Source organism: Sander lucioperca, chromosome 7, assembly GCF_008315115.2.
Source record: "Sander lucioperca isolate FBNREF2018 chromosome 7, SLUC_FBN_1.2, whole genome shotgun sequence".
Classification (NCBI taxonomy): Eukaryota; Metazoa; Chordata; class Actinopteri; order Perciformes; family Percidae; genus Sander; species Sander lucioperca.
In genome coordinates this window covers 8215701-8235470 of record NC_050179.1, presented here as the reverse complement: position 1 = coordinate 8235470, position 19770 = coordinate 8215701, and the positions used below count along the sequence as shown (strand labels likewise).

At 41.0% G+C, this 19770-nt stretch overlaps 1 protein-coding gene across 1 annotated transcript; it reads right to left on the bottom strand.

The window, feature by feature from the left end:
• Positions 1 to 81: 81 nt before the first annotated feature.
• LOC116038686 (netrin-4-like) lies at positions 82 to 9631 on the bottom strand. Its single transcript, XM_031283260.2, has 10 exons — positions 9270 to 9631; positions 8434 to 8990; positions 6191 to 6463; positions 5136 to 5262; positions 4708 to 4896; positions 3704 to 3911; positions 3451 to 3563; positions 3240 to 3308; positions 2040 to 2213; positions 82 to 1609 (listed from the first exon to the last, which is right to left on the bottom strand). Exons 1-10 carry the CDS (start codon positions 9328 to 9330, stop codon positions 1467 to 1469), a joined length of 1914 nt encoding a protein of 637 aa, XP_031139120.1. The 5' UTR covers positions 9331 to 9631; the 3' UTR covers positions 82 to 1466.
• Positions 9632 to 19770: the final 10139 nt, after the last annotated feature.

The window sequence follows — 19770 nt, the reverse complement described above, 5'->3', positions numbered from 1 at the left end:
AGTAAAACACTTCAGGCTATTCCTAGTCTCGTGTTTCAGTATAATGTCGTCATGGAAGGAAACAGACTTTTCCCAGAAGTATTAACAATGAGCACACTAATGTGTAGTTTATGCAGTTTAGATAAAAAAAAGAATATATAGGACACACAAAAATAGCATTACAAATTCATGCACACCAAAGCACCACTTTGTCCTTTACAAGGAAATCTCCAGCCCCTTTCTCTTATTTTGGTAAAGTCTTTGGGACAAGGACATGTCAGTGATGTCATGTTTGAGGAACACATCATATATCCTCACATAGTTTGTCCTCCTTGGAGACAGAGAAACCAGACCTATTCTTAACTGGGCCTGGCTCTAAAATGTCCTGTGGACTCCGGATATGATACACTGTGATGTCAATGAATACCCAGGCTTTTAATACATATTTATTTTGGGGCAGCAGGAATCACAGGCCAAAAAGAGGAGCATATGTTAAGAGAGTGTGCTCTCTTTCTTACACACACACACACACACACACACACTGGCTCCCATAGGGTCAGGTTTGGAGATGCGTGAATCCTCCTCATATAGAAGCAGGTCAGACGAGGACAGCAGAAAATCCTCACAGAATCAAGTCTGACTGAAGTAACCTGACAATGAGTAACTCTTGTAACTGAACCAGCTGTGAGAACAAACTCAATCCTGAGTGTTTTAGCCGGTTGCATATACTCCAGACCAGAGAGGGTGGAGCAGAGTGTGTTTGCTCTTGTCAGACAGCAGGCGGGCGAGTTTGCCAGAGCTGAGCAGAGCTGTTCAGATTAAGCCGCCTGATTCCTTTAATGTTTTTTTCATCCAGGAGTTACTTGTTCTGACCTGCACAGTCCCAGACTCCCTGCCAAGGACATCAAGCAAATGCACACATCCACACTCACACACATTCTGACTTCATTCATGATTTATCGGCAATATCTGCGAGACGACAAGGATAATTCAGTCTGTGCCTTTGCAAGACTTGAGAGTAAACAGCTCTCAGTAACATTTATACTGTAGGACTTGAATGGCTCATCAAGTCTGACAGCAACTTACCCAGGAAATAAAGTGTAACTGAGTATTTAACATGCATTGTTTTATAAATTACCTGGAAAATATAATATAGTAAGACAGGAATGAAATTCCAACATCAGCTTTGTCTTTGTTCAGATGTAAGTCTTTATGGCTTGCTTTGTTTACTTTGACTCTTAAGTGACTGTAGTCGGGCGAGGTTTGTGCTTATTTCTACCATAGCACTGTGGTGTAGTAGCTGTTTCTTGGGGCTGTGGACTCCAGAAACATTAAATCCCTGTAGTAGGCATGGGGATTTGCTTTCATTTTAGTGTCCAAGCAATGCCTAATTCAAACAGTCCCTCGTTTATTCCGTACACTCCTGTACAGTATGTCACAGATCATACCTCTCCATCCCTCTGTCCACTGCAGTTCTTGGTAATGCCCTACCAGCGGCCACAGTCTTTTCTGAGGATGTGGAGGATTTTGCGTCCCAGGGTTGACTTCCATGGTTTAACCAGGCTCTTGGTGTTGATCATCAGTCGGCCGGTCTTCCAGTCCTCATGACCAGCCACTACATACTCAGATCCTGGAGAAGAGAACAGAGCATAAGCTTTACTACATTTCAGCTCTACTAAGAATGTCACTAAAATACACAAAACAGGAGAAAATCACCTTATGAACAAAGAGCCCACATCATTATATAACTATAATAAACTAGTTAAATACTGTGCTGCTAAGGATGGCTTGGATGAATGTTGCCAGAAATGATTATTGTAAGAGTGTTAGATCTGAATAGTCTCATAACAGCGAGGTGGCTCTAATCTTTAAGCTGTAAATGTCCAATTTAAATGACTAATATTAGGACATTGGCACCCACTCAAAGCCTTCATGAGCAGCGACAAAGATCCTCTATTCAGCACAAAGCTGGCAGATTGTTCACTTAAGAGTCGACTAATTATTAAGCTTTTGCATTGTGAGCAATACAGTTTTTTATTCTGGAAGTGGCTGCAGCTGACCTGGGTTGAGGATAGGACAGGTACAGCCCTGGGTGGTCCAAGACTCTGGGTAAAGGGTGACGCTTCCCCTCTGGATCTTCATCTGAGGCTTCTGGTACAAGACCTTCTTGACTTTAACCTCTACCTCTGCATGGGAGCCTTTATCGTGAGCTGACATTACCTTCACCACCAGCACTGCCAAGGCAACACAAACAAAAAATTAGCAGTCTACCAACTACAAAATACAATTTCCACTTCTCAGATTTTTATTCTTTTGCAGCATAGACACATTTCAAAGGTTAAAGGGGAACTCCACCAATTTTACACTACCAAATCAGTTCACTTGTCATGAGGAGAACTATGAGCCCCTGAAAACAGTTGTATAATGTCTTCTGTGGCCCTGGAGTAGCTCTTCAAGTCTAGGGAAATAACCAAACTGATGTCATCAGGATTTTTTTTCCTCAGCCTGGGCTGTGGAGACTGCTAATTTTTATATAAATTACACACTGGGGGCATTGCATTTGAAAGAGGTGGGCCCTGTGGGTAAGGGAGAATCTAATGAAAAGATCCTATCGCGTTGCAACATGGGAATCGGTGATCCAGGCTGTGGACTAAAAGTCAGATATCTTGGCCTCTGCTGCATCAATTTTGACCTTGAGGTGCAATGCTAACTTTCTTTAAAAGGTAGCCTATGGAGTTTGCGACCACTAGTAGCGCTGTGGAGCAATGTTTTTGTGAATGGGTCTTGTTTTGTTTGTCCTGGTGCATGTGCATGAGGGTGGTTAGATACATATTCCTGCCAATGGTTTCAAACTATTCCACTGATTTACAAGTGGCGGTTACGTACCATGAAACGCAGCAATGTGTCAGCAAAGACAGGTAAGAAGAAGACCTCTAGCAAGTAAACATGGATGTAAACAATACATGTTTCAACATTTTCTAAAAATTGGCTTTGCAAAGGTTTTATGAGTGAGAAAATGCATTCAATATGACACATAATGGGCTTTGGTGAGTTACAATGAATGTAAAGAGAAAATGTGTTTGTTTACAAGAAAACTCAATGGGAGTGGAACATCTAACATTTGGAATTGTATTAGAGACAGATCTGATGGGTTTTAGAGTGACAGAGTCCATTATGTTGTTGAATAGTCTCACCCTCCTTCACTGCCATGATTGGCTTACACAATATTGAATGAATTCCCTCTGTCAAATAGCACTTACCATAGTCATACTCCGCAGCACAGAAGAGTTTAGGGCTGCCAAGGGTTACTTCTACACACTCACATTTCACTGGAAAAAAATGAAACATTATTAAAAAGATTCCTGTAAATCACTTCATCATGATGTATAGATTTCAAGATCAAAACACCTGCATTTTATCTGTATGGGCTGAGTGTGCAGTATATTACATATGATATGACCTGTGACTCACCAGAGTGGTGCAGTGCAGAGAAAAGCTCCTCTACCCTAAAGAGTGCCGTCTCACTATTATTGCTGCTGTGTCCCGTGTGGCCGGTGGCTGTATAGAAGACCTCAACATCTGAGCTGTGCCGCAGAAGTAAAACCAGTCAGAGGCAGGGCTCCACTCAGTGTTAATCATCCAGAATGCACTTCACCTCTACACCACACATCACTTAATCCAAGTACAAATACATATGGATATTGTATTAAGTCTTGGCTCTCACCCAGAAATGCAGTCACCGGTGTAGGGGTCACAGTCCCCTGTGCAGTCACATGGATGGCAGCCGTATTCATGAAGCCCCCAGTATCCCAGCATGCAGCTGTCACAGCTGGGGCCTCCGACACCGGGCTTACAAGTGCACTCCCCACTGCTAGGGTTACAGAGAGTGCTACCTCCTGAGAGGACGGAGCCTACAGGGTGGCACGAACAGGCTGCAGAGGAGAGGGGTGACAGAACAAGAGGACTGTATGTTAACATTTCTGTTTGTAGGTCAAACTACGTGTCTCCTTTTCTGGCACAGACCTAGAAGCACTAAGTATACATTATAAGCCTGCATGTATGCAAAGGACAAACACACTTATAGAAGCACAAACAAACCCATTTAGAGTGTACACAGGGAATTCCTGTGGCAATATAAAAGTTAACTGTATTTTATCATCGTCCTGTAGCAAGCAACGGGGAGTATTTACTCAACATGCGTTGAGCAGCTGCAGCAACAACAAACAGTTAATCACACCCTCTCTACGCTGTGAGACCTGCCGCCTAATGGTCCTTTGTGATGACAGATTGATTTTTGTTACATACTTGCTTCGTCTGTTTCCAAAAATGGCATGTTTGTTCTTAAAAAAAGGCTTCAGCATGCCTGGCAGAAGGGAAAGGGCAAGAATGAGAAAAATGTGCTTGCATGGTCCATGGGAAATTCCTTCATTGTTTGCAATTACAGTCACATTCCAAAACAGTGCGGTCGTCTCCGTCATTCCTGCTAAGGAGCGGACTAGAGTCATCTTACTATCTCATCACTGGGAATGCAGTGACTCAGAGTGGTGCTGGGGGAAAATGCCCTTATCAAAGAGATCAATCTGCTTTAATCTCAAAAGGGTCAAAAGAAAAATCTAATCTCCATTACTGCCCTCAAAATATCAAAGGCTCCCCCCTTAATTGGAATTCTCTGCTGGCATTCATCCAAACAGAGTTATGGTTTGAGAAAAAAAACTTGAAGGGCCTTACCTTTGCAGGAGTCAGGGGCAGTTTTTGGTTGGCTGGGGTCTCTGAAGAAGCCTTTCTTACAGTTCTGGCAGTGACGGCCCTCTGTGTTGTGGCGGCAGTTGTCACACACCCCACCACTCTGCCGTCCTGTCGCCAGCCACCATTCACGACTAAAGTGACAGCTCTTGGCGTGACCATTACACTTGCACTCTAGGTTTAGATGGACATGTAAAATCAAACACAACGAGACGTTTTTCTTTGCTCGGCTGAACTCTCCAAGCCCTAGTGATAGCAGTGATAACTCTAACGGTAGCTGACATTATTAGTTATTCATCATGCGCGAGTGTCTAAAAGGTTACATGTGATTTATGAGACTAAATTAATTTTCAAGATACGTCTACATGCTGTGTGTCCTACTCTGCATTTGACTCTCTTGCCCCATCACTCACTCTGGCACTCATGCGGTGTTCCTATGATGCCATTGGCAGCCTGCCAGGGTTGATCATTGTAGAGAGGTGCACAGCGCTCACAGTGGTCACCTGCTGTGTTATGTCTGCAGACACACTTGCCATGGACCTGCCAGGCAAACACCACGGAAAGAAACTTGTAAATTGTATTGTATCTGCAGGCATCTTTTAATTGTTGACTGTATGTTTTTTACAAGTGCTTCAGGAACATTGCTTAAAGGAAAGTGAGCAAGTAGTACTGCAGCATACTGAGTATTGTATTATATTGTATAGTGTACTACCAGTCTGTTGGATTAATGTGTATTTGAAGAGTTTTCATTGTAGTCTTCTTAAACTGTTAATTGTTTTAAGATGTGTATTACCCTGGGCAGGTTGGATGGTTAACCACGCCTGTCATCATAGATCCTGTCATCAGCCTATTGATGTATATATGTGGAGACCATTTTAAAACATTTTGCCCTGACAAAGATCTGAATGAAATCGAAACATTATCCATTTAAATAAGTTTGTGGTCTGTAGTCAGTGTGCAGGTGTTACTTTTTTCATTGAGCCTGATTTCCAGCAGCCTTGCACCTACGGTACATGTGATGTGCGTAATACTTCTTAAGTATTGCAACATATCAACATCTACATGTACAACCACAGTGGTTACACACTCTTATAGTAAAAAGAATAACACAACAGAGACTATGGGTTGTTAAAGCATAAGGCTGAATACCATAATTTAAGTTTCCACATCCTTAAATCCCTGTAATGGTAGGTAAAGCTGTGGCCTAATATCCAGTCTTCACTTCAGTGGCACATACCAGCGCACAGCTGAGTAACAAGGGAGTGGTGGGAACTAAACCAAACCAAACCCTTTACTCCCAATCTCACCAAATAAACAAATACAAACTGAGACAAAATGAAGCCATCAGCATGACACAACATCTTAGTTAATTTTCACAACAAAAGACCAAGAGTAAGAGCATTTCCTTGGTGGAGTATCGTGTACCTGCAAGCTGTATGTTCACAAAATCCAGCTTAAAATCGCTCACCATGTTGTCGGTCTTCTGTTGGCTGGATTGGTAGCCCCCGGTTGGTACACAGTTGTCAGCATGACCATTGCAAAGGCAACTGCCTTTGACAATAAAATCATAGATGGCATAGTGGTCTGTGGGAAGGACAGCGGCACCAGAATGTTTGGCCTGGCAGGGACACTGCTGGCGCTGCAGCAGACGGACTCTGAGGTTGGTGATCATGAGCTTGTCCTGGGCAGCTGGTCCATACGGATCCACTGAGTGCCAGGGCGACAAAGCTTGATAGATCACCTGGGCATTGAAGTAGAGGAGAAAATGTCTTAAAATCTGTGTTATTCCATTTGTTAAAGCCTCTCTAATAAGTGAAGAAACTGACCTTAGAGACACTGACAGACCATGACAAAAACATTATGTCAGTTTCTCTTTTTTCTTGGTCTGCCAAATAAAAACCAGGCATCAATCTGGTTCATCTTTCACGCTCCTCAAATAGCTGCTATTCTAGGAAAATCAGACTAGCTCCAATGTAAACATGGACAAAATGGTTCTTGTTCTCCCTCGTTAAGTTTAATTGAATGTTGATCTTTCAGATACTCTGTCTGTATATGAAAATATACAGTCATTACTCTTCATCGCAACATCAGGAATGAAAACTGTCAGACACACAATATGATTGTGGTAGGATTTTTTAAAACTGAAAGCAGGAAGCATGAGTGGATAAGTTCCAGACCCAAAGATAAACATTAATATGGACAAACGTTATCTTCAATACACACTTTTATTTTTCAATCTAATTCTCATTTATTCTCATCAGTTCTGTGTGTCAGTATAGGGTGAAAACACTCCAAAATGTCCCTTTTTCATACTTATTTTATACAATTATCATCCATACTTGTATGGTCCGTTTGTATTGTACACTTGAGAGAATTCATGCTGTGTCATAATGACTATATTTTGCACTATGACATCATGTGGTTAGTGATACAGTACACATGTCAACTACAGGTTTTACTGTATGATTATGGCACTTGACAAATTAGCTAATTCTGATTCTGCAATAAGAAAAACTTCACTTGTAATGACCATATTTATACGTCAGCTCATTACTGCAAGCAGAGATTTTAAACTAAGTATATGATGTCTAAATTGTTACTTTATTACGGAAACTTCACACAACATTTTGGGGACGTCTTTGCATGTTGAGCAACAGAGACACTAATTATAAAGGGCGAGGGGCTTACACAAGAGAGCTGACATACTGTAGCAAGACACATACTTGTTGCAAATACACTGCAATTATGAGATCAGTCAAAGCCATATATTTATTCAGATGTTCAACCAGAACCTCCCAACGTGGTCTGAGGCTCTTTGGAGCAAAACAAATCTTTACTATCCAGTGAGAGTCTTTCTTCTACACCTCTGTGTGAATTAACGGTCTGCTCATGAATTAACCAAAGCTGGTTTTCTGGCTCAGACCTCCCTGTGATGACACAGCAGCTCCAAAAAAATGCTTTGGGAGAACATCATAGGTAAAAGTGAACATTGATATTCTAGCCGGGTAAGCAGTTTGCGGCTTAGAAGGCTGGCCTAACAAAAAAGGTCTCCCGCAGCCCTTCAGAGGAGGTCAGTTTACAAAGCAACTGTTTGTTCAGTGGGTTGTGTGATATCAGCTTATAGTGCATCCTGGTGCCAATAAATGGACAACAAGATCAGAGGAGATGGTGAGTGTTATTGCTGTGAAGTGCTGGGGGGATGTCTGGCAGCGAGATTTAATGTTGTCACTCTCAGATCTCAGAAATAAAATCACAATCCAATATTGAAACCTTTTCTCTGAGCTACAATAGATAATAGAATAAGATCATGCGTAATCAGTTTTCTAAATCCTGTTGTTTAAATGAAGGATTTAGCGAATTGTAATTAGAAACTACTAAATGACTACTAATAGCTGTCAGTGTTCTTGTTTATAGCTTTGACGAGCTTTTGGGCACCTCTATGTCCTTACACTGTCAAAAGCACTGAAACAGGCAAAACAAATGGATAGAAAATCCATAATTGATAATGCTCACATCATGGTATGTTTCCAGTAAGGTGATATATCCTTTCACTCAATAAAACATGTTTTTACTTATAAGCTACCTTATGTTAATTTATCTGCAGAAGTAGTATGCATTTTTATTTCGGCCCCCACACACCCCTCTCATGCCACACTGTCTAAACCACTTTCCACCTCATGTAAATGTTTCTAGACCAGCCACTGTACTCACCTCTCCTCTCGTGCAAGGGAAAGCTCCTGAATACTTGGAGGTGCAAGTTGCTCCACTCACCCCGATTGGCGACCCCTCTGACAGGCCAAACACCTCCTCACAGTCCCTGGCAAAATACCTGCTGGCCCTCCATGTGTGCCCATAATCTTGCGAGCGCTCCAGCACCATTGCAGCGGGGCGGGGTGAGCGGAACACCAGGATGAGATGAGTGAGGAGGAACTCCGTCTCCAGGTCGAGTTGGAGCGTCTCCTCCTTCACCCCCTCTGCCGACTGCCACCAAGTGTCAGGGTTGCGGAAAGAAGAGTCGCTCATGGCAGAGGGGGGGTGCGCTTGGCTGGGGATAGCAGAGTTGCACTTGCTGCATTTTGCGGCCGAGCAGGACTCCCTGCTACGGGGGGGAGCGGTCTCTTTGTAGACACAGTAGGGCTCCGAGGAGTTGGAGCCGCAGACAGACTGCGTTCTCAGCACTCTGCCCTGGGCCAAGTTGCCCATTAGCGGATTGCAGGCTCGGCCGGAGCAGCGGCTCTCCACAGCTGGACCTTTGGATTTAGACGTTTCTGGTAGGAAAAAGGTGCGTTAACTTTAGTATAATTTGAGAGAAGGTGAGAGAAGAACGGCAGTTGTAGGCTACGTCGGGCATGGCAGGACATTAGGGTACTAAGAAGGTTGCGAGTTCGGTTCCCGCTTCCCTAACACCCTTTCTTAGAATGTGTGCACTTATGATGCTGTGAGGCACGTGGACACAACGCTTCCCAGGAGCGCAATGCTCGTTTTAATAATTCACATCTTCATGAAGTGGGTGCGTAAAAGTCTTAGACACATAAGTTCAAACTCACCGGCTGACAGAGGAGAGGATGCGCACACCGGGATAATGACAAGTAAAGTCCACAGTCTCATCCTGGAAGAGTTGTTGTACTTCTACATAAAGTCACCTGTCGTATATTCCGCAAGAGCAAGAACGCGCCCTCAACAGTTTGATCCAGATATCCAGCTGTTAATAATTCTACATGTTCCTTTCCGATATAAAATAACCCTCCTTACAAACGGTTACAGATATTAAGAAACTCAACAGACTTGAACGTGAGCTTATTCCTGTCTGTCATGGTGGACAAATGTGGTATCTGAGCGCTCTGCAGTGATTATCCTTAAATATTTCCAGCCCACTTCAACTTGCTGTGGAGAGTTCATTGACATTTGGGAATATGAAGAGGTAAGCACCGCCCTCCCCTTCTTGTCTTCTCCTAGACCCCGCCCACGCTGGTTTCTAAAATCAGACTTCAAAAGGAGCAATAGCAAAACCATCTCTGGAAGACTTGTTGGCATATAAAGGGGATGTTTTGATTATGATGATGATGATGATGATGATTGTGATTGTGACAGTCTGGCATCATGCTTATTTTCACCATAAGTAAACAATCATCTACATATAGGACCATTTTTATCAGCCTCAAACTATAGGCTACACAGGTTTACCCTCAATCCGCATTTACTTTTTATCTCTGCCTCCCTCAATAAGCACCCATAGTTAAAGCAGTTGGTTGGCATCATATTTAGAGTAGAAAAGCACTGGTCTAAAACAGTAAGTGAGACATTTAGATTTCCTCCACAACCCACTCAGACACTTGAGCTCTGACCAATGCCATTGTGTTGCATTCCTGCCACATATCACCACTTATTTCTAACTGCCACTCATTAATTACACTTTACCTACCCTGTCAGACAGACAACAACCCTGGACGTGAGGGGTCGCACAACCCTTGACCCCAATAACCATCCAGTTGCACACCATTTTATTTTTACTTTAACAGTAAAATCACCTCAAATTCAAAAGAGACATTTTAGAAGAAAAAATGGTCATATGGATTACAGGGAGCTTTGCCAGTGGCTAACACAATATATAATAATCATTTGATATTATGTAAAAGCTTTAAAGTGTGGAGTAGACAGCCAAAGACAGGACAGGCTGATGAATAAAGATGAAAAGGGCACAGTGTCGTTGAGAATATGCATCATACCTGTGAATACACAGGTCAAGAGTAATCTCATTGTGAATATGGCCTGTCATATGAATCATCCTGTCATATGGGTGTGTATGTTAAAGGAGAAGAAGGGGTCATGAGCATTCCTTGAATACTGCTACTCTCGTCACAGGGACAGCCTCTTCTGAACAGGGTTCATGTCTGTGTTTTTAGATTTGCATGGGTTATTTTGGTTGTCTCCAGATGATTCGCCAGGGGAAGGGATGATGCACCTTGAGCTGTTCTCTTTGTACATCACTTCACTTGCATGTTTTTACGATCCTTAAATCCCAGTAGTCACCGTGAAAAATGCTGCAGAAGAAGGATGTCTAATCTTGGCCAGTCTGTGATGTATTCCCCCGGCAGGATGAAAGCAACAAAATTCCTTTACTCTCTTTAACTTCAGCTGTTTGTTGTTTTCTCTGTTACACAACTTAAATTCTACTGAGTCAAATCATTAACCCTCCTGTTGTCCTCAGGTCAAATTTGACCCATTTTCAAAAAGTTTCCATATCAGAAATTTGTTTTTTTTTTCAACTAAATTGTTCAAAAACATAACGTGGATGGTTCCATACAACCATTACTCTGCACAAGTAAAATAAATGATCAGTTCACTACTTTCATTGAATTTGGGTGTGTTATTAAATTTTATAGCATTTGGAGAAAAAAAATGATCAAAGAACGTTGGAAAGTGACATTTTTTTTTTGGAAAAACCAACAAAAACAAAAAACAAAAAAAGTGCAGAAAAGTCAACAAAAACATCGGAAATTTATGACAAAAAAGTCTAAAAAAAAGTGACAAAAACATCAGGAAAAACATCGGAAAAAAGTGACGATTCTTTTTGAAAAAAGTGACAAAAACTGAAATTCTTACCCAGAAAAAAAAAGTTGCATGGTCGATGGGAAGACAACTCAAGGGTTAAATGAATAGTTTGACATTTTGGGAAATACAATTATTCGCTTCTTTGCTTTAGAGGTTAAGAGGTCATACCCATCCTACCCATCTGCTGGCTGTAGCTTCACATTTACAGTCATGACATTAGAGTGGTATAAATCTTCTCATATAACTCTCAGCAAGAAAGCAAAATACAAAATGTCCCAAAAATGCCCTATAATGTCCAACTATTCCTTTAGGAATAAAACACTGTTCTCTTATTCCATTAAAAAGATCAAACCAGGTGCAGTTGTATGATTAATGAACAACAGTGTATCTATGTGGGAATACTACAGATAAGTGCATTCATGAATAATGTTAAGCATTACAGTACAGTCAGAAGGGCTATTAGTTCAATGAAATACTGGGATGAAATAATCCTCTCATGTTAAATCACCTCCCTGTCTGCTACAATCTGGTGCTAGACCTTTGCAGCCAGTGGTGCTGCTGTGGCCTCGTCAACTAATGGCCCAATAAGATGAGAGACGTGGGGCCGTTCCACCGCCGCTGGCCTGCTTTATTTCCAGACTGTAAAAGGATATGGTTCCCTCCGCCCCTCCTCATGCTGCCATGTCACATAGTACCTTCAGCTCACTGATCCATCTTCACCCTTGCAAATAATCTGTCTACTCTCCTGTGAAAGCCAGACAAAAAGCCAGACATGCTCCAGGCATAGCTGCCTTGCCCACAGGCCAGGCATTAAAGGCTCCAAACACCTTCTGCTTCTTTGCTTCCATTTTTATGACATTTATCACTGCTATCTGTCTGCTTGTTCCTAGCCATAACATTCCCCTCACCCACATTTTATCAGATGGTTCAATCTGAAATTACACAAAAAAGAAACAGGCTCTGCGTTATGTAAATGTTAGTGCTAAAATGCAACTCTTCCAATGATGTAACTCATTTGGCATTACCACTGTTAGTTATTCATATTATACTATGACAGTAGTAAGACTCTTGATACTACTTAGGACAGCAAAGGCCTCCACTACCCCTCCACACACATTCCCCTCACCCCCTCAACCCTTTCCATCCAGACACTTCTGGAAGTTTATACTCTATATTTTACATCACCTTTTGACATACTCTCTTTTTGCACAGGAAAGACTCAACAGATGACTGAGCACAAGCCTGGTTTTAATAGTGGACACAGAAACAGGGGAACTAGGGGAGTTTCACCTTCATAAAAGCCAGGCAGGCGGATGTGTGACAGTTTTATTTTTTATTGTTATGGGAGAGGATCGGAAAGCCCACAGAGGGCTAAAGTGTACCTGTGTCATGTAATCTGCCACATGAATAAAAGCACACACAAAACATACAGTATCGTGAACAATGGGAGAGGAAACAGTGACAGGTTTTAACATACAAACCACAGGTGTGAGTTCTTCTTTTGAGTATCTGACAGGTGATAGCTGAAAAAGCAGAGGAGCAGCCAAACATGCGGAAAGATTTATGTTACAGATCATGTTTACATGTTACTATACTAATACTACTGTATTATAGAGGATGGGACATATGTTAAGTGTCAGTTTTCACTGTATCACTGTTGCATGTTAAATACTAACTATGAACATTTTAAAGGTCTGGTACAATAATACTGGATTTCCCTTAATTTAATCTTTCACTCAAAATACAGTTGGGATTTTAAACATAACATTGTAGTTTATGTTTGTTTATTTTTCTTTCTTTTTTTGCTGGCTATATCTTGTATCATCACTCATAGTATTGGTGGACAGCACCCCATGTTAGTTATAATTGTGTGCAGCTTTACAATTCATTCTTTTTTGTCTAAATTTTGTTTTCTGTGAAGATGTAGTCAAATCCACTATTGTGGACACATTTTTTTTATGTTTTTCCTGAAGTGGAAACTCTTCTCACAGCCTGAAAAAGTGATGCTCCTGGAAAACATATAGATTAGTTTAGGAAAAGACATTTTTACTTGCTTTTTTTGAAATTTTCAACTATGAAATTGGTCATATGTGCTACACAGTGATAGCTCAATTGACATTTATCGGCACACCCATGGTCTGTCATTATCTGTCAGCACAAAAGTGTACAGTAAACAAATCAACAGTAACCTCCAAAACAGTACACTATAAAAAAAAATACTACTTAGTGTATACTTTATAGTATTGGCATGCAGTATGAAAATGACTGAGACACAGAAATGTGGTTGGCACAATGTCAGTGTTATAAGTGTTTGATCATCATTGTGCAGGCTCATTTGAAAATGCCCATGTAAGACAGCCCAAAGAAGCTTTTTTTTCCTTGTTGCATAGCAAAACACAAAGGGCATACATTGCAAAATGCGACGTGACAGACATGGTGACCTTGAAGACCGATGGCAGTTGTTAATCATGAGGATGCCTTTGGGCTGTTCTGAGCTAAAACTTTGCTGAGAGAAAAAAAAACGCCATTATTTTAAGAAAATTCCACCTGCTGTACCATTTAATTGTAGTATTTAAGCTTTTAAACACACTTTAATGATGAAGAAAGTCATAGAATGTTTGAAAGTTGGTGCTAGATTGAGGATAACTATGTTTATGTTGTGAAGCTGTCTATTAGCGGTTATAATTGATGGTAACATGTCTTCAAGAGCCACCCTTTAGACTTTTACCTAAAGCGGGTGAGATTAAGTAGCTCCCCGAGGGTTCTCAGTTGAGGGGCAGACAGGATGATAATCTCAGTAAAGGATGGAGAAGATTCAAGTCTGCCTATGTTATGAGAGGAATGTCTGCTGCCTCAACAGCAGGACCCTGCTTTAAGCTCCATGTCTGTCCCCATGTTGTTGTATGTTGAAGCAGCTATACATGTAATACATTTCTGTCTGACAGGTCAGGACAAGATGAATATATATCTTCATTTTGGGTGAGTGGACGTGTACAGAGAGCAGCCTGACAGCAAGCATTGCTATTTATCATTACAAGCCTTCAATAAACCTCACTGAAAGCAATTATTGTCATCACTTTTCTGCTCAACAGATTCATTGGTTTTCGGTTTACATCTTAATGACCCTTTCCCAGTGGTGGAAGAAGTACTCAGATCCTTTACAAGGTCAAAGTAGCAATACCAAAATACAACAGTAAAAGACAAAGAAAATATATTTTAAGTATCAAAGGTAAAAGTAATCATAGTACACAATGGTCCTTTTTTAGAATGTCATATAATATTGTATGTATTACATTATTAGATTGCCATTATTAATGCATCAATGTGTATGCAGCATTGTTCCTATAACACATTATAATACATTTCATATTCACATTCATAAGAATTTCAGTTATATTTCCAAGATATAGCATGCATATCTTTTGGATCACTTTGAGAAGTTTGCATTATGCAATGGGTGTATGCACTGCCGTCTAGTGGGTGGACAATATGGGATATTTAAGATTGTTTAACACAATGATGGGTGTCGGTTGAAATTACTAAAAAATAATCATTTTAATTCGGGGTTTTTACCAAGTTTTCTAGCAACCATGACATTAATATAAACAAACAGATGCTTTTATAGGTTACCAATCACACTAATTTAGACAAAACAAAAATCTACGTAGGATGGTAGGTATTTTTTATATGCTATTTATTGCCTGCAGAATCTACAGCAGTGTTTTACATGGGTCTTGGAAAAATAAAACAGGTCCCTAAATTATCTGGATGCATAATATGAAGCCAAAGCCCTCTCAAGTCAATTGAAAAATAGACATGTTGAATAAAACACTGTAAGCTTGTAGTTAAGTGGGTTAGTTAAGGCTGTCTCATTAGCCTACACTATAAAATGCCAAATCAGTTTTGGAGGATTTTGGAATACGAGCTCATAATGGATTCACCCTTAGCCATAACGAATACCTAACACCAACACTTACTCTAACCCGTAAAAACACGAAAGCGCGATGTTGACAACGACGCTGCTAATTTGGCACATTAACTAACATTTTGAACGCATCCATAGTATTTTTCATTTACAGTGTGTTATTGTTACTTTTACTTAGTGTTCTTCCACCCCTGTTAATGTCTTTGTTCTTTCACTGTTTTCTTTGAAATAACATCAGACATCAGTTTAGCACTTTTCAGATGTTGTCTATTTTGTTAAATGTATTTCTATGAAGCTAAAATATATTCTATTGTATTTTCTTTTTTTATGCCCTCTTAAACATGTAAGATGTCCTTGTGTATCTAGAAAGGCATCCGCCAAATTAAATGTATTATTATTATTGTTATTGTTATTATTATTATTATTATTAATAATAATAAATGTAATAGTACAGTGAAAATAACCAATTTTCCCTGTGAAATGAAGCAACAGAGATGTGCAACCTATAAAGCAACAACATGAAAACGGAACGAAAGGCTAACTCAATTCCACTGCCGGGAACTTAACAGTGTGACATCCAGCGGAAGTAAACAATGCAGGCGCTGGCAGCAAATAGCTCCAGTCATGGAAGACGATATTGTAGTCTTACCGCAGATAATTATTTCGTTTGTAATTAAACAACAATGTCTTCAGTTGAGATTTTGAGAGAGTTTGTCAACGAGCGACTAACTGCTGCTGCTGAAGAAATATTCGGAGTTAAAAAAAAAAAAGCTATCGTCGAGTAACATTACGAAGAAGAGATCGGTCGTCTGCGCAGACTGCTGGATATAGTTTGGAAACCTGAAATAAAGTTACACAGGAATGTTCTGTTAAAAATCTAACAGAGGTGCATGACTTGAAATACAAACCTGTGCACCAGTCAGAAGGGAGAGCAGCTTGTCCTGAAGCAGGGGACTGAAACCTTTCTGTTGACTACTAATGAGAAAAGTAACCACAGTGAACCAAAAAGTGATCACCAGCTCCTTCCTTTCAACTCTTGTGTAGCTGAGAGCCAAGATCAGAAAGGAAGCAAGAATCGAGACTCAGGAACAACTAGAAATGCAGAGCCAAAACCAAAGAGAAGACGTCACAAAAGCAATAATCACAGTAACAATGTAAACAACTCTAACTTGTTAAAAGTTCACTGTAATACTCACACAGGTGAAACGTTTTTCCAATGTGACACTTGTGGCAAAGCATTCAATTTTAAGTCCCAATTGTATAACACCTGATAATCCACACAAGTGACCTGTATTCTTGCAAAACGTGGGAAAAGATTCAGTCGGACATCATTTCTGAACGCTCATACAAGAATCCAGACAAATGAGGAAACGATTTTATATATATAATCATGCCTTGTTTGTTTTTTATTTTAAAAAATATTTATTTGAAATGACTTGAAAATAAGAGAGAAAATAAAAATAGAATTCTTGTCAAATGAAGCAAGAGAGACCCAAGCAGAACTAAAGGCTAACGAAATCTGTCAATGTGACAAAAACACAAGGATTGTGATATAAAGACTGTTTTATGCTTCTGCGTCATCTCCACGCCGCAGCTACGCCGTCGCTCATACGGCGTCGTGACCCTTTCAGAATTCTGCGTCGGGTTTGAACCATAGACTGTGTCGGTACACGATCCGTTCTGCCTGCACGATCCGTTCTGCACATGCGCAAGATAATACTGTTTTACCGAGGATACGACCTGCACGATCTGTTCCACGCTAGCCTATGGCTAGCCTCCACCGGGAAGCTAACGTTAGTTTAGCTAACAGCTAATTCGGCTAACCGCTAGCTGACAGCTAGATTCAGTCTAAAATAACGTTAACTCAAACTTAATGGGAAAAGCAGCTACAGCTAAATTAAGACTTCACAGTAATAACAATAAAGACAAGTATTGAGTGATTATATTTTAAATGAGCACAAGTAAAGTAGAACTGACGTAACAGCTGTTATATATGTTAGGTGTTTGTTATATATGTCAACGTTTATTTTCAAGTTTTATTTTGAGGGTCTTTTAAAGTTATTACATGCTGTCTCAGCTAGCAGTTAGCCGAATTATCTGTTAGCCAAACTAATGTTAGCTTGCCTGTGGAGGCTAACGGCAGACTGCTACAATCAGCTAGCGGTTAGCCGAATTAGCTGTTAGCTGAACTAACGTTAGCTTGGCTGTCGACCGGAAGCGTGGAACAGATCGTGCAGTGTCGTAAATCCTCGTACAACCGCGCATGCGCGAACATTTTGCGCATGTGCAGAACGGATCGTGCAGGCAGAACGGATCGTGTCGGTACACGATCCGTTCTGCCTGCACGATCCGTTCTGCACATGCGCAAGATAATACTGTTTTACGTATCCATACGACCTGCACGATCTGTTCCACGCTAGCCTATGGCTAGCCTCCACCGGGAAGCTAACGTTAGTTTAGCTAACAGCTAATTCGGCTAACCGCTAGCTGACAGCTAGATTCAGTCTAAAATAACGTTAACTCAAACGTAATGGGAAAAGCAGGCTACAGCTAAATTAAGACTTCACAGTAATAACAATAAAGACAAGTATTGAGTGATTGTATTTTAAATGAGCACAAGTAAAGTAGAACTGACGTAACAGCTGTTATATATGTTAGGTGTTTGTTATATATGTCAACGTTTATTTTCAAGTTTTATTTTGAGGGTCTTTTAAAGTTATTACATGCTGTCTCAGCTAGCAGTTAGCCGAATTAGCTGTTAGCTAAACTAACGTTAGCTTGGCTGTCGACCGGAAGCGTGGAACAGATCGTGCAGTGTCGTAAATCCTCGTACAACCGCGCATGCGCGAACATTTTGCGCATGTGCAGAACGGATCGTGCAGGCAGAACGGATCGTGTACCGACAGTACCGACAGACTGTATATAAGGTTTGAACGCGTTTCTTTGCATCGTGGTGCATTTCACCGCCAGAGCGCTAGGGGGTGATAGTTTGTTTTTGTTCTGCTTTTTCATTTCCGACAATGGCGAGCGAAAGAGAGCGAGCCAGTTTATGTTATGTTAGCAAGCAAACTTGAGCACAACTGCCCACAAAGTACTGCTTGCTGGCAAAGTGCTAATTTCAAAACGTTACTTTACAAACAGATAACCCCGTCCTTGTAACCAAAATATGTCTGAGGTCGTTAGCTTCTTGTCTGATTTGGGGTCTGATAAACAGTAAATTCATTAAATTAAGTGTCCATAATGCTATTTTCCAATAAACTGTAGCTGTCATATTTCACGGACGTGTGAGTGCGGATTTCATGTCGCGGCTTTCGTCGCTGTTGTTTATTTGGTTGCCATGACTTCGTGAGTGATGACGTCCTGTCACTGTTCCAGTTGCTCACCCTCAAAGGGGAGAGAGAGCGGATGGTTTATCGGCGTTTTTTGCCCCCAACGGCTCCTTCCAGGCAGCGCTGCACTAGGATTAGGCACTGGTTAGGGTTAAGGTTAGGGTTAAGGTTAGGGTTAGGTGCCTTGAAGTCAACGGTCGCAGCGCTGCCTTGAAGTCAATTAGGCTATGGTTATGGTTATGGTTAGGGTAGGGTTAAGGTTATTAGGGTTAGGTGCCTTGAAGGAGTCGTTGGGGGCAAAAAACACCATCGAGCGAGCGGATGACAGTTCGCTTGAGTTCAGTAGAGCACACGGCTCTGCGGACTGCGGAGTCGTGTAATTACGATTTTAATGACTTTAACAGCTGAAGGAGCGGCGGTGCGCGGTTTACATAGCGGAAACCCTGTTGTGGTCTGCCCTATTTGATACCGTGGCGGCAGAAAGTTTACCGTGGCGGGCTGCCGCGGTAATATCAACATAGAGGAACGGCTGGAGTTTATTTGCAACGCGTCAGTGAACTAGCATGTTGCTGCTCCCCACAGTAAGCTGCTTGAAACACCGATCTTTGTTGTGGCGGTCTGCGTCGCCTCAACACAAACACATTTTTGGAGGTGCACGTCGAGCTTCGGAGGGGGGTTCGTGGCGACGCAGAGAGGTCTGTTCTCTTAATACATCCATGGTCTGCGGGGGTACGCCGCAATACATCCATGGTACGCCCTCGATTCGACGCAGAAGCATAAAACAGCTTAACAGCTAACACATTACAAGTCATCATTACATGCAATCAGCTGTTAAACCCCTAATATCCTGATACTCAAAGTCCTGAAGTGAAGCACACTCACACTATGGATTTAAACGTAACTGAACTTCAAACAGGAAATTATTTGACCTGACCCAAAATTTGAATTTTCTTAAGAAAGTAATTATACAGTATCTTCGCATATAGTAGATGTGTTGGATTCAAGGCGAAAATGGGGGGATATTGCCACCCAGTGGTTACAATTGGATTTAGTTTAAAATAAGTGTGATTTAGACTTCTTAAAAATGACTATTGAGGAATAGTGCAGTAATTAAGTACAGAAATGACATTATTCATGAATATAAATTATTGATGTTTTAGATAGAGGAATACAAGTCATCCTCAATGCTCATCACACAGACATAACAAAAATATAAACCTGTGGTTTTTATGTCTCGAGTTT